General features: G+C 30.4%; 1 protein-coding gene across 1 annotated transcript; it reads right to left on the bottom strand.

Moving 5' to 3' along the window:
• Window positions 1-517: 517 nt before the first annotated feature.
• LOC131643912 (protein TRANSPORT INHIBITOR RESPONSE 1-like) lies at window positions 518-3,427 on the bottom strand. The gene is made up of 3 exons (XM_058914269.1): window positions 2,779-3,427; window positions 1,751-2,243; window positions 518-1,634 (listed from the first exon to the last, which is right to left on the bottom strand). The coding sequence occupies exons 1-3, from the start codon at window positions 3,246-3,248 to the stop codon at window positions 840-842; spliced, it is 1,758 nt and encodes a 585-aa protein (XP_058770252.1). The 5' UTR covers window positions 3,249-3,427; the 3' UTR covers window positions 518-839.
• Window positions 3,428-13,815: the final 10,388 nt, after the last annotated feature.

Below are 13,815 nucleotides of genomic sequence, written 5' to 3'. Positions count from 1 at the left end.
TCACCACACCTGAGGACAATTTACCACTGCACTTGCATTACCATTTTTCTTGCTGTAATGGAGTAAATAATGTGCTTTTCACCTACTCTCTTACAGTGATTAGCACTACTCAAACGCTTCCAGCGATGCCATTTGCAGGTGTTATTAAGACACTTCTTGGATTTAGTTTTTTGCCTATGGTTTAATCTGAATCTCCCATAAGATACGACAACCAGTTTAGGTTCCCTAGGATGCAAGATATTCGATTTTGGTAACAGGCCTGCACCTCTCTTGTTTGCTCACAAGAAAAAGTCTAGAGGAAGCATTGATGCAGTAACATGCAATTAAAATAATAGTACTACAGGGTTTTCAAATGAAATTTTTTCACTTTAGAGGCATGATTACATAAGATGCATCAACATTGCAAACAACAAACAATGATGTACTAGAATATAGATTTTATTCCTTTGCAAAGATCAATTATAACAATGAGCCCATCAATATTTCAATACTAGGAACAAAGTATCATGCATAAAAATTATGCAGAAGTTCTTAAATTATCATAATATGAAAAATAATTTAACAATTTTAACAACTCAATCTGATGCCACATACAACAACAAAGTTTTGGTTTTATTTGTGATCAGATTCGGTGTCTAGTAGCTCAGCCAAAAGAAAAAATTGAATGGCAATAGAGCTCAAGCTTTCTGTATACCCCCTCCCCTGCTGTACCTAGCTCAGAAACCAGCCATAACAGCAGAGCATAGGACGGTCATAAGTTTACATTCATACAGGGTACGTTGAGCATGTACCGGCCATCAACAAGTCACACATAAAATGTTCATTGTTGAGTGGCACAGTCATTCAGGATATGCAGAATCATCTTCCATTGTCCATACATAACCTGGCATGTCCAATCTAGGCCCAGAAATTGTCCTGTATATGTATAGCTTCTCAACTGGACTATTATCTGGCCTTGAATCTGGAGGTCCTCTTTCATCAATGACTTCAACATTGAGTCTCGGCAACTTCAGACCCAACAGTTTACATGCTCCATAACTCACATGGCAAGAGGACATCCAAAGGGATCGCATTGTCTCCAATTTCGCAGCATTGGCTAAAAGAGCTTTGTCACCAAAGGGGCAGTCCCTGATCTCCAACTTCCTAAGGTTGTCACATCCGGAGAGCACGTGATGTAGTCCCAAATCACTTTCTCCAGCAAAAGCTACTGAAAGCATCTCAAGCTTCTTCCCAAAAGTCCCAATATACTCAAAAACACGGTCGGTGAGAAGCCCTGAGAGGGAGAGGCGCCGAAGACTCTTACAATGCTCAACAATAGCTCCAAAGCCAACATCCAGCGATTGACGGGTAAGATAGTCAGGAGTGCGAGGCTCAATAATACATAGTCTAAAACGAGTCAAATTGGGCCTGTTCCGAGCAATTGTAATTAGGGCAGCATTGGTCATTTGACGACAAAAATATAGAACTGAATGGAGCTTGGGGCAACCTTCAGACACAGAAACAAGGCCCTGCTCTGTCAACGCTACATTTGGTTCCAACCCAAATGGGTCAGATGGAAACACCCTTAACTCCCTCAGATCCTTACACGATGCAGCAAGCATGTCAAGGCCAGCATCTTCTATGTAATCCAACACCTACATATTAGTAATAACATTAATCAGCAGGCATGTACATTACAATTTTTGTGTAGCGAACCAACATTCAAACATTAACATGCATTAATGGAAAACTTTATACAAACAAGACATACCCATAATCGCTGCAAACTCCCACATTCACCAACAAGCTTGATAAGATCCGGGCTTTGGATTGTAGCATAACTTAAGTTCAGTGATGTGAGTTTGGAGCATACAGGATAGACAGCAGGTAAGTAGGATGGTAGCACATCCCAAAAGCCAGACAAGGTCTTCATTTGCATACACCCAGAAAATGCTGCCGTCAGGTTCGAAAAGACCTCCGGCCGCATCTCAGACGTGTAGGCTCCAGTGCCTATCTCAACAAGCTGAGGAGCCCCCCTAAGGAGGTTGGCAAGCTTATCAAGGGGCGCAGCCCGATTGAGACGGAGAGTTTGCAAGTTAGGACACCTACTAACCAGGCGCTCGAGTGCAGGAAAATTCACCTCGTTTGCCAAGCAAGAGATGTTGAGCGAAACCAATGATGTGTATGAATCAGGAAAATGGCTTAACCAATGGCCGCAAATATCCTCCACTTCACTCTCCCGCAAGTCCAGCTCTCTCAAATTCCTACAATTTCCATTACCACCGATTAGATATGTCAAGGATACATACATTAAAATGGCACAACAGTTCATAAACCATAAATCAATTAGACTCCACACCACTATCATCACCATGACAATAATCCAATAATTACATTTGTAAACTTAATTCAACACTTTAATTACACCCTACCCTAGCATTCATAACAGATATAATCAGACAAAAATGAAACTAAAAGTTCTATCAGATTCACATTAACTTGTTTCTATAAAAGCTAGTTAAAAACAAATTATTCAGTTTTTCAATAAAGCACTTAAGCCAATCAACTTTTTATGAATAATGAGTCCTTATAATTACTGAATATTTCCTATGTGGGTCCTTCTTAATAATAAAAACAAAAATAAAAATAATCTGGATCCTAATTTCACTCATCAAATCCCAATTTCACTCATCAAATCCCAAATTTGTATATCATTTTCATTTCACGTAACATTGCTAAATAAAGAAAAACATATAAAAAAAGGAAAAATTATAGAAAGAACGAGAACAACGAATAAACCTGCAATTGGCAGCAATGGCGGCAAGTCCATCAGTAGTGAAACCCTCACAAGAAATAAGCACCAAAACCGTGAAATTCTTAAACGATTTCGCAATAAGGTCCAAAGAATCATCGGTAATAACCATTCTCTTGAGCCTAATCTCCTGCAGACACGGATAAGCCGCAGCCATAGCTTTGATCCAAGGACAGACATAACCACCCCAACCTTCCGGCACCAAATTGAAGTCCGCAAAGTGCGGTTTCCCTTTCAGTGTTATAGATCTCACTTTCGGAAAACGTTTTATCACCATCGCCGGACTCACCGCGTAGCAGTTTCCGATGAAGACTCTCCGTCTGCACCACCGCTCAATCTCGTACCATGATTTGCAGACGAGCGAGATCGAGCCTCTGTCTTGGTCAGATTCGATGAATGAGAAGACGTGCTCGAGTACTTCCTCAGGGAACGAGTACGAGTACGCTACTCTCTGCATAACGACGTCGTTTTTCTGTGTAATGAGAAATCGTGAAGTACTTTAACGTAGTACGAAGAAGAGCTGGAGTTAGATCTGAGACGCCATTGAAGAGTTCTAGAGAGAGAGAGAGAGAGAGAGAGAGAGAGGATAAGGAGCTTGTGTTGTGATTGTTGTACTTTCTTTGTATACTCAGTGGTGAGGTTAGAAAGTAACTAGGGTTAAATAGGTGTTGTCGTTTGGTGGTGTGAAGGGGTTTCTGTGATTCGGGATTGTTGTGGGGACGCGGAGTGTTAGTTAGTTAGAACCGTTGGATCGTTATTTGAAGATTTGAGAGAAACGGACGATGGGGATTGGTTGTATTATTGCAATGGTTGCGGAAGAGAATCTTATGATTTTCATTATACGGTTTGATCTTCATACAAGTGGGGACCGCATTATTTTTGGTAGGATTAAGGTTTTTTTTTTTGAATCAGGTATTGGTACAAACGAAGGGTATTCAGAACATGTCACAGTGGATTCTAGTAGTAATTACAAGTGAAAACAGGTTAGTTAGCATTAACATTGGTAAGCTGGTTTTTTTTTTTTAAATAGTGTTTTGAGTTTAAACTCGAAATTCTTTATTGTGTCTGAATTTATTATGATGTTATTTGTTATTATGTGATTATATTCTCAGGCAAAAACAAACTTATTTAAAACACAAATTTGAAAGGAAATGAAATTATTAAAAGTGTCTGTATGTTCTTTTATATAAATCGGTTGACTTAGATTTTAAATTCTTTTTTTAAATTCAACCAAATTGTATAAGGAAATTTTTATATATTTTTGTTCATTTATTATATTACGGTAATATTTTATTGATTTAATTTTTAGTAATTTTTCATTATAAAGATATTTATACAGTAACTTAATTAGAATTATAATACTAATAAAATTTTGATTTTTAGTTTAATCATCTCTAAAAGCACTCATATCATTAATTGTAATAGATTCATAATGTAAAATGTTTACGTTAACTATACAAAAAACAATTCTAACTCTTCTATTATTTCTTCATTTTTTAAAATAAAATATTTTTAATTTGAATTAATACATATTTTTATTATTTTATATTCTTAAATATGAGTCATTTAAATCAAAACTGTATATTGTTATCTTTAACTGTATGATTTCGTATGACAAAATTTACATAAACAGCTTCTCTCCTAAATATTAGTAACATTTGCTAATAAATCATATGTAAAATTAAATAATATAATATTGAGTTAAATAATTTTTTAGTTTTTTATTTTTATGCAGTGTTAGAAATAAAATTAAATCCTCTAAATTTTTTCTACTTAAAATATTTTTATTCTTTTCACCAAAATTTTTCTATTTTTTAGAAAATTTCTTCACCCACCTCCTAACCTTCTTGGCCACCTCTGGTGAATTTACCACAATACCTCTATTTTCGGAAGTTCATTTCCGAAAATGTACCTTTTTTGAAAAAAAATGTGTTTTCGGAAATTTATATCCGAAAAAGTGTTTTTTTTAATATAAAATATTGATTTCGGAGATGCATCTCCGAAATAAAAGTTATTTTTCAGAAAATGTGGTGTTCTCGGAAGTTCATCTCTGAATTCACCCCCTTGGAGGAATTCGGAAATGCACTTCCGAAAAAAGGTCTGGACAAAAGAAAAATAACAAACAAGAACGATTCGCTTTATTTAATCGGATGAAGACGATGGAGGAGACGCTGCAACAGGTTAGAAAGTCCTGATCCTCTAGAAATCCATACCACATTTTAACTTACCAACATAATAAACAACAACAAAAAACTTATGAGCAAACTATACTTACATCATAGTGGTGTAGATCCTTATCAGCCACTCGCAACTGAAAATGATTAGCACGAACTTGAATTTTCCTTCCCAATTGACCGTAACCAGGTCGGTTATGGAACCTAACCGCCTTCTGAGACGACGGAGCCGACTCTCCTTCCCAATTGACCGTAACCAGGTCGGTTAGGGAACCTAACCGCCTTCTGAGGCGACGGAGCCGACTCTAGAGTAGCCTTTTGTTTAACTTCGGCAGTCAGGCTCTCGATGGAGATCAGAGCCGAACTCAAGGAAGCAACCGGCGCTGCGACAGATGGAACAAACGGAGCTGAAGCAGATGGACGAACAACCTGAGCTGCAACAACAGACGGAGTAGAGGTAACCGGGGCCGGAGCATATGACGGAGGAGGTGGATGTCCGGAGGAAGAAGAACCGGAGGTACGTCCACCGCAAGAGCCACGGCCACCACCACCATGGCCTGATCCTGCAGCATTGACGGATGATTGTTGAGAATGTGCAGGAGATGGTTGACTCCGGCGATTTTTCGGGATGATTTCCTCCACCGCGGCGAGACATTGTGATGAAAGCAGTAACAAGAGATAGAAAACGTTAAAGCAAAGAAGAAGACTTAGGATCGAAAATGATTTGGGATATTTTGAAAGAAAAATGGGTGAGAAGCTTTTAAATAGGAAAGTGTTTAGAAGTTAACCGTCTGAGAGTGGTGGGGAGAAGGAAAAGGGAACTTCGAAATTTCAAAAGGTTTTTTTATTCTTTTAATAAAAATACGTAAGTAACAAAATGGAATTAGCGCGTGGCTGTGGAGCTTCCCAATTTTTGTTACGTAGGCTTTTAAGTAGGAAAGTGTTACCACATTTCTTAGAAGGTAACTGTCTGAGTCCTGTAATGGTTTTCTTACATGATTGTAAAAAATAAATGAATTTTGATGCATTTCGGAAATGAATCTCCGAAATCTATAAAAATCTACAAAAAAAAAACTTCGGAGATGAATCTCCGAAGCAGGGGTAAGTTGGGAATTTCGCTGGGGTGACCCCATAAGGAGGTGGGTAAAGAAATTTTCATTTTAAAAGTATTTTCTTCACCTCCCCTCCAAACTTAAAAAAAATATATATATAACTTCATGAAAAATTTCCAAGAATAACATAAAAGAAAAACCAAGGACGGTAAATTTCCTTACACATTTATTTAATTATATTTTATCTTTTACTCCTATGGCTATTTGGATATTTATGAACATGTGTTTTTTTTTTTGGTACAGATAAGACTTAATATCACTTTTTGTTGTGTTACTGTATACTACTTATTATTTATACTAGTCTTCTTTTACTTTATTTACTACATTCTTATAGTTTTATTTGAAAGAAAAAAAAAACATAGTAGATAGTTGATAATAGTATATGAGTTTATATTTGATAATTTAGAATTTAGCTGATAACTAAAAAACTAATTAATCAATTTTATAGTATTTAATTTAATAAATTTAATATTTAAAATAATTTATAAACATAATTTAACATAAATAATATACTTTAAATATAATTATTTTTAATTAAAATAACAGAGATGAAATTGGAAACAAATTTAGTTATAGACATTAATTTAAAATGATAGATATTAAATTGGGAATAATGTAAATAGTCTTATTTATATACGGTTAAAAAAGTAATTATTTTTATTATATTAAAAGTTGAAAAAAAATCTTTTATTTATCATAAGATTAATTGGTATGTACTCCCTCCGTCCCAAATTATAAGAGAAATTTCATTTTTAGATTCATTGAATAATTAATGTATTTGGTCTATATATAGACTAGATACATTAAATATTCAATGAATCTAAAAAGTGAATTTCTCTTATAATTTGGGACAGAGGGAGTACCGTAAACAACCATTTAAAAATGTTAATTTTATAAATTATAAATTATTAAAATAAAAGTTAAACATTAGTAAAAATTTAATACTACTAGTCACTACTAATGCTTTGTTGAGTCAATGAAAATTACCGTAAAAAGTTACTCATAGGTAAGTAGTAAATAAATGAATGAATTATAAATGAGGTGAGTGAAAATGATGAGAAGATAGGCGTCCAATCATATGTGACTGTTTTCATTCTAACCTCTGACAGTGAGATATTTTGTTTCCACAACTGTTATCAAACTCATTGACTCATACAATCGGCCAATCTACCCAAAGTAATGAATTGAATTGACTATAGTTAGTGACTCTTCTAATCATCAATTCCATTATTTACCTTATGGTATCATACCATTATGAATGAGCCAGCTATATCATACTCATACTCATGCTATACTCAATTCTTTTTTTTAAAAAGTTGTTAACCGCAAAGGTTCATTAATTTAGATTTGGTTCATTAATTATAGGAAAATGCTTATCTATTTTAATATACAAAAATGAATTACCACCAAATTGTCTTAATTACCCTAATCACAAACAATTAAACATGGTTTTGCATACCCTTGAGCGTCATTTTACATCTAATCATGATTACATTCCAATAGTTTATTTAATGCAAAACTTCCGTATTGGAATATGAAAAAAACATGCACTACGTTCTATACACTTAAGATAGTTTTTCATACCCCTAAACGTAATTACACTACTAAACCTATTCAATTTCCTTTAACCCTAATTAATTAAAATCTCTTTATTGGAATATGTATCCCATTATAAGTGTTGTCTTTTATAACAGACTTAATTTTAGTTTTTCCAAGCGTTGGAAACTTCAGGAATTTGAACCAAAGTCTCTTCCAATTCCTTTCCTCCATCTATAAATTCATTCTCTTCCCATCTTCCTTCCTTCCCATTGTTCGTCTTCCTTCCCATCGTTTTCTGCAGCTTTTTCAATTCCATTGTTCGTCTTCCTTCCCATCGTTTTCTGCAGCTTTTTCAATTTAATTTTTCTTCTTTCTTTTGCTGGCAGAATATGTGTTTCATTTATCTTCCCTTAATATTTGATATCATTTTCTTGATGCTTTAATTTATTCTTCTATGTTGTTCTTAACCAGATAATGAGTCGAAAATTTAACTCCGTTAAGGACATTAACGACACAAATGAAACATGGAGATTGGCCGATCGAATCGTTGGTTTATGGAGGCTTATCAACAGCAAGGGTTTGAAGCATTTGGAGATGGTTAAAATGGACACATCGGTAATATTTATTATTATTTGAAATCGTTTCATATGAAAGTATATATTTTTGTTCTGATATGTTTTTTTTATCATCAGGGCGATAGGATACAAGTTTTGATTGGTACTGATCATACACCTAAATGGAAATAATGAATTTATGAAAATATGACTTACATAATTAACAACGGAGCTGTTTTCATTCATTTTGTTATTGTACACTGAAAATATAAATGTCCATCTATTACTCCATCTTTGAATTCACTGTTTTCAATAGTTTCGTTACTTACACTGCAAATTTAGGGTTTAGAATTTCCAATAACAGAGTTAAAATGTATGGTCTATGCATTAAAAAAATTATTTATTTAATTTCACTATTTATTTTCAATTTAACTCTTAATATATAAATAAGTTATGTTTATTTAAGAAAATAATTTCAATTCAGGATTTATTCGTATATTATATTGTTTGTTTTTAATTTTGATTTATATAATTATTCATTAATTATATATAAATCATTGAATATCTTTACTTTTAAATAAATTACTTAATGTCTATAATTTGAATCAATAACCCACTATCTCTATGCATTCTAAGAAAAATAGTTATAGTTATTATTTGCTGACTGTATGCATATTAATTTATTCATTCTAAGTTATATATCACTTCTCATTGTTTCTCAGATTATTTTTTATCCACTTTTGACAATATAAGTTTGGTACTATAAAAGTTGATTCATTAAATTGGTTATTATCCTTTTTATGAAATAGTATTTATTTAAAACAATGTGATAAACTTGATGAAACAATTATATCGCATATTATGACATAATAAAAGAAAAAATACTTAACTTCTTGGAGTAAGAATTTGCATGATTTATTTTAATTTCAAATTAATAGATACAAAATTATCTAATTATATTTATTTATTACAAATAATAATATTCTTGGTTACATGGCATATCATAATTAATAGTAATTAATATTTAGATCACAATTTATTTGAAAGAGAAAAATAGTAAATGGCTAAAAAAACCCGAAATATATTTTATTCAAAATTTACATATATTTTAGGAAATTATTTTTCGGCAATAATTCAGGAAAAATAAAATATTCAACCATATTATAGATAAATTACTTAATTCTGATTTATTTATTTTAAAAATAAATTAGATATACAATAATTTTAAAATATATAGTGTTTCAAAAATTGGTTAAATATTACTTCTATTTTAATATATAAAAATTAACTACCACAAAAAATACTTTATTACCCTAATAAAAACAATTTTAAGAGAGGTTTTCATGCCTCTAAACGTGTAATTAAACGAATGATATTTCATTGAACGTCTCAAATTGAATTGTATTGTAGGTATTGGTTATTTTTTAACTATTTTTTATTTGTTTTAGAGTGTGTATTGTATCAATGAAAATATGTGATATTGTTTATTCTTATATTTTTTGTGTTTATTTTTATAATAAAAATGTAATTTCATTTGTTTTTCCAATGCAGAGTTACACAGCAGGTTTGGGGAACTATCTTGACTTGGATAGGATATGCGCATCAGCCCCAAGAGTGGGAATTGGAGAAACAGTGGCTGATTATGGAAGGTATGAAGAAAGGCTGGAAGAGGATTTTACTAAAAATCGCCCTGGCTGAAACGACTTATGCTGTGTGGAGGGCAATGAATGATTGTATATTTAACAACAAGCAGCTGGCTACTGATTTGATAGAACAAGTTAAATACATGATTATTGCTAGAAGTACTCTACATAGTAAACTTAGCTCCCACATGGATTGGCTTATCAACCATTAACCAGTCTGATATAGATGGTTGTTAGTTGTTTGATTTATTTGGCTGTTAGATTTTGTAGCTGATCTGGATCCTTATAGGATCGTCTGTTTTGATATTGTTTTGTGGAATAAAAATTTCTTCTATTCTCCAAAAAAAAATGTAATTTCATGTAATTAATATATATTAATAATAATTATTATTGCAAAATTATGTAATTATGGCAATATTAATTTTCTTAATTCAAATTGATTTGAATCTTTAGAATATTTTAATATTTTCTTTAATCATCATTAATGATAGTCTTAAATAATTGATTTGAATCTTTGAAATATTTTTATATGTTTTTTCCAAAACGAATAAAATAGGTAGTATTTATTAGGCATGTATACCCTATCAATTTAAAAAAAAACAACTGTTCATTAGCTTGCAATAATTTTATAACACTCATTTATTATTGGAATGTGTTCAATTGTAATACGTACTCATTATTAAGATCGGGCTAATTAATTCTCGATTTTATATTTCTTAAAATCCTATTCTACTTCCCCATATCTTTTTAAATAAATAAATGGGAAAATCGTTCTTATATGTTTTTTAATTTTTTTTACTATTTATATTTATTTCAAAAAAACAAATATGAGGTTTTTTATTTTTTTATTTCTCATGAGCTGGGATGCAACGGCTCTATAGACCCCAAAGTCTCTAAAGGGGAAGACAAGCTAAACCCTAAACAAATAATTGGTGGTAACTCAACAAATAATTGGTGTCCAGTGGAATATACAAATTGTGATGTATGAAATATACATAGAGTATAATATACTGTGTAAGAGTGTATACCAATAAAAGAATTTGAATTTTCTACAATGTCTCCTATATAAATTTTTATGATTTATACTTGAATAAAAGATTTCAGTGTGAAGCCTAAATATTTCTATAATGTTTAAATTTATTTTTTTCAAATTTTATCATTAATGATACAGATTTAATTAATTCATTTTCAGCATCTTTTCAATGCAATATTAAATAATTGTAATCATTTCATATATGTTTTCAATGTAAAAAATAGGTCATTTTTCCGAAGTGAAGAAATAGGCCGCTTTAATTGGCTTTCATTACCCTTATTTTATTGAAAATGGGTCATCACTGGTGTTTGTGTGAAATTTATGACAGGATTAATGTATAATTTATTTTTTATGAATATCTAATATTTCTAATATAATATAATTGTTATTATAATTTTTTAAATATTTTTTCTTCATTTCAAGTATAATGCATTAATATTTTTAATCTATTATCTTATTTATTTTTTATGAAGATCTCAATTGATATAGATATTTAGCAACAAAAAAAAAGAAAGAAAAGAAAATAGACTTATTAGAAATGGTATTTATTTGCTTACTATAATTTTTATATCCGTTATATATATATATATATATATATATATATATATATATATATATATATATATATTTATATACGTTAATACATAATCACAAGAAAATATTATATTAAAAACAAAGATTCTCATTATTTTAAAGGGTAATCCACTCCCACATTAATATGTAATTTTTTATTTATTTTAGTGAATGAGATAATATAATTTTATCTATAAAATAACTATTCTTACATATTATTATTATTAATGAAATATATTTAAAAAATCAAACTTAAAAGAAGAGATTTAAAAAATAAAGTGAAGATTTTATAGTGTGTGGATCCTTTAAAATTTAAATTATAACCATGCTCGATGGGCCGGATCTATTTTTCTGACGGACCGACAAAATATTTACCTAAGTTGAATAAATATTAGAGATCATATGTTTAATGACTTTTGAATTACTATAGAATATAACTTTTAAATTAATACAAAAATTTAACAGGAATAATATTATTCAATTCATTAAATCTAATCAAATTATTAAACCAATATGTTTTTTTGGTGTATAATATATTTTATTTTATAATATTTGTTAATAGAAATTGTAAAATTATAATTATAGACAATTAGGGACGGCAAGCAGACCCGCACCTGCGGGGCCCACCCGCACCCAACCCGAGTCAACGGGTGAAAACCCGAGTTGACTGGGTTTGGGTTCGGGTGTCACCCGATATTTCGGATGCGGGTTTAGGTAGTGTGAAACTCGCACCTGAAACCCGAAATCACACCCACGTATATATATATATATATATATATATATATATATATATATATATATATATATATATATATATATATATATATATATATATATATATATATATATATATATATCATAATATCATAGAAAGAGAAACAAATTCAGTCCATTAAAATCAACAAAATCAAAATTTAATGGTCGTAATTCATTGTTCTCATTTCTCATAATAACCAAATGTTCTCACTTGAGTCGTCCCCTATATAAAGGGAATATATCAAGTAGGAGGAGTTTTAAATAAGAGAAAAGAGGATTCAATGCTAACCATTGGATTAATGAAGAAAGAGAAATAATAGTTATATTAATATTTTAATAATTAATTTAATTTCTCTCTCTTGATTAATCAAATGCTTTGGATTGAATCCTCTTATCTCTTATTTAAAAATTCCTCCTACTTGATACATCCCCTATGTATATATATTGTGGAAAGTTGTAGAAAAAATGTATTTTATGTATTTTGCTGCGGGTGTGGGTGTTATTTTGCCACCCGGACAACATTTGGATTTGGGTTCGGGGGCAGGTTTGGGTAGTGTGAAACCCGCAGCAAAAATTAAATTTACTTTCTTTGTTTTTCATGAAAAACACAATTTTAATGCTAATAAGAATTCATCTTTAATTTTTCTTAACCATCATTAATTACAGTTCCAAATGATAACGAATAAACTATGTAGTATAAATTAGACAAGCATACTATATAAGCTTCCAATTAAATTATTACCATTTTTATTATGTGACTCTTTACGTGCCAAATATTTATGTTTCAAGCATAACTCAATACGCATTATTGTATCTTTCCCATTGAAAATAGTTGACATTACTTCTAATTTATATTCATTTCTTTAATATCTATAAAAAAAATATTTGACATTAATTCTAATTTATATTCATTTCATTAAATATATCAAATATAAAGAAAGAGTTGGTATATAAATCTTTTTCTGTCAAGATTATAAATAAAATTATAAGTTATTTTTTATTTAATAAATGTTCTATTTTTGTTATTGGATATGCAATTTGAATTAAATATTTTTGCTGTTTTTATTCCATTACATTAGTATTTTTGATTCGGTATGAGTAGCTAACACAAATATGAGAAGTTAACGACATATATGTGATAAGTAACATTAATATTAATAATATACATCTTTTGTACAAATTTTTCTTTGGTAAATCAAATTAAATATATATTTAAAGTTAAATAATGAGATTTAAATGTATTGCATTGAATTATAATATGTCATCTCATTATTTTTTGTTTCTTGACTTATATAGATGTTATAATTTTTTTTGCAATTTTTTATTTTGATAATTTAAATTTGCAATTTGAATCATGCTCATAAAAAGGCGGGTAGACATACTAGGGGTGGGAGCCCATAAAAATTGATAATGTGCGTCTGCGAAAAAAAAGGCGGGTAGACATACTAGGGGTGGGAGCCATAAAAATTGTTGATAATGATAGTACATAATAACTACATTATCTCAATTTTTATTTATTTTTTTACTTTTTATCAAGAACTATATTTTTTCAGAGTTAAAATTGTAATCAACAATAATAATTAATTATCTCTAATATTATTTTATTTTTTATCCAACATAAATATCATCATTGAAAACAA

This window comes from Vicia villosa, linkage group LG1, assembly GCF_029867415.1.
Source record: "Vicia villosa cultivar HV-30 ecotype Madison, WI linkage group LG1, Vvil1.0, whole genome shotgun sequence".
Taxonomy (NCBI): domain Eukaryota; kingdom Viridiplantae; phylum Streptophyta; class Magnoliopsida; order Fabales; family Fabaceae; genus Vicia; species Vicia villosa.
This window is presented reverse-complemented; position numbering and strand designations above follow the sequence as displayed.

Bases quoted from the DNA above. Each gene is read 5' to 3' on its own strand.
- LOC131643912 (XM_058914269.1), bottom strand. From the start codon at position 3,248: ATGCAGAGAGTAGCGTACTCGTACTCGTTCCCTGAGGAAGTACTCGAG. The intron at 2,244-2,778 runs GTTTATTCGTTG...TGGAAATTGTAG, and splicing joins GCCATTGCTGCCAATTGCAG to GAATTTGAGAGAGCTGGACT. The intron at 1,635-1,750 runs GTATGTCTTGTT...ACTAATATGTAG, and splicing joins GGAGTTTGCAGCGATTATGG to GTGTTGGATTACATAGAAGA.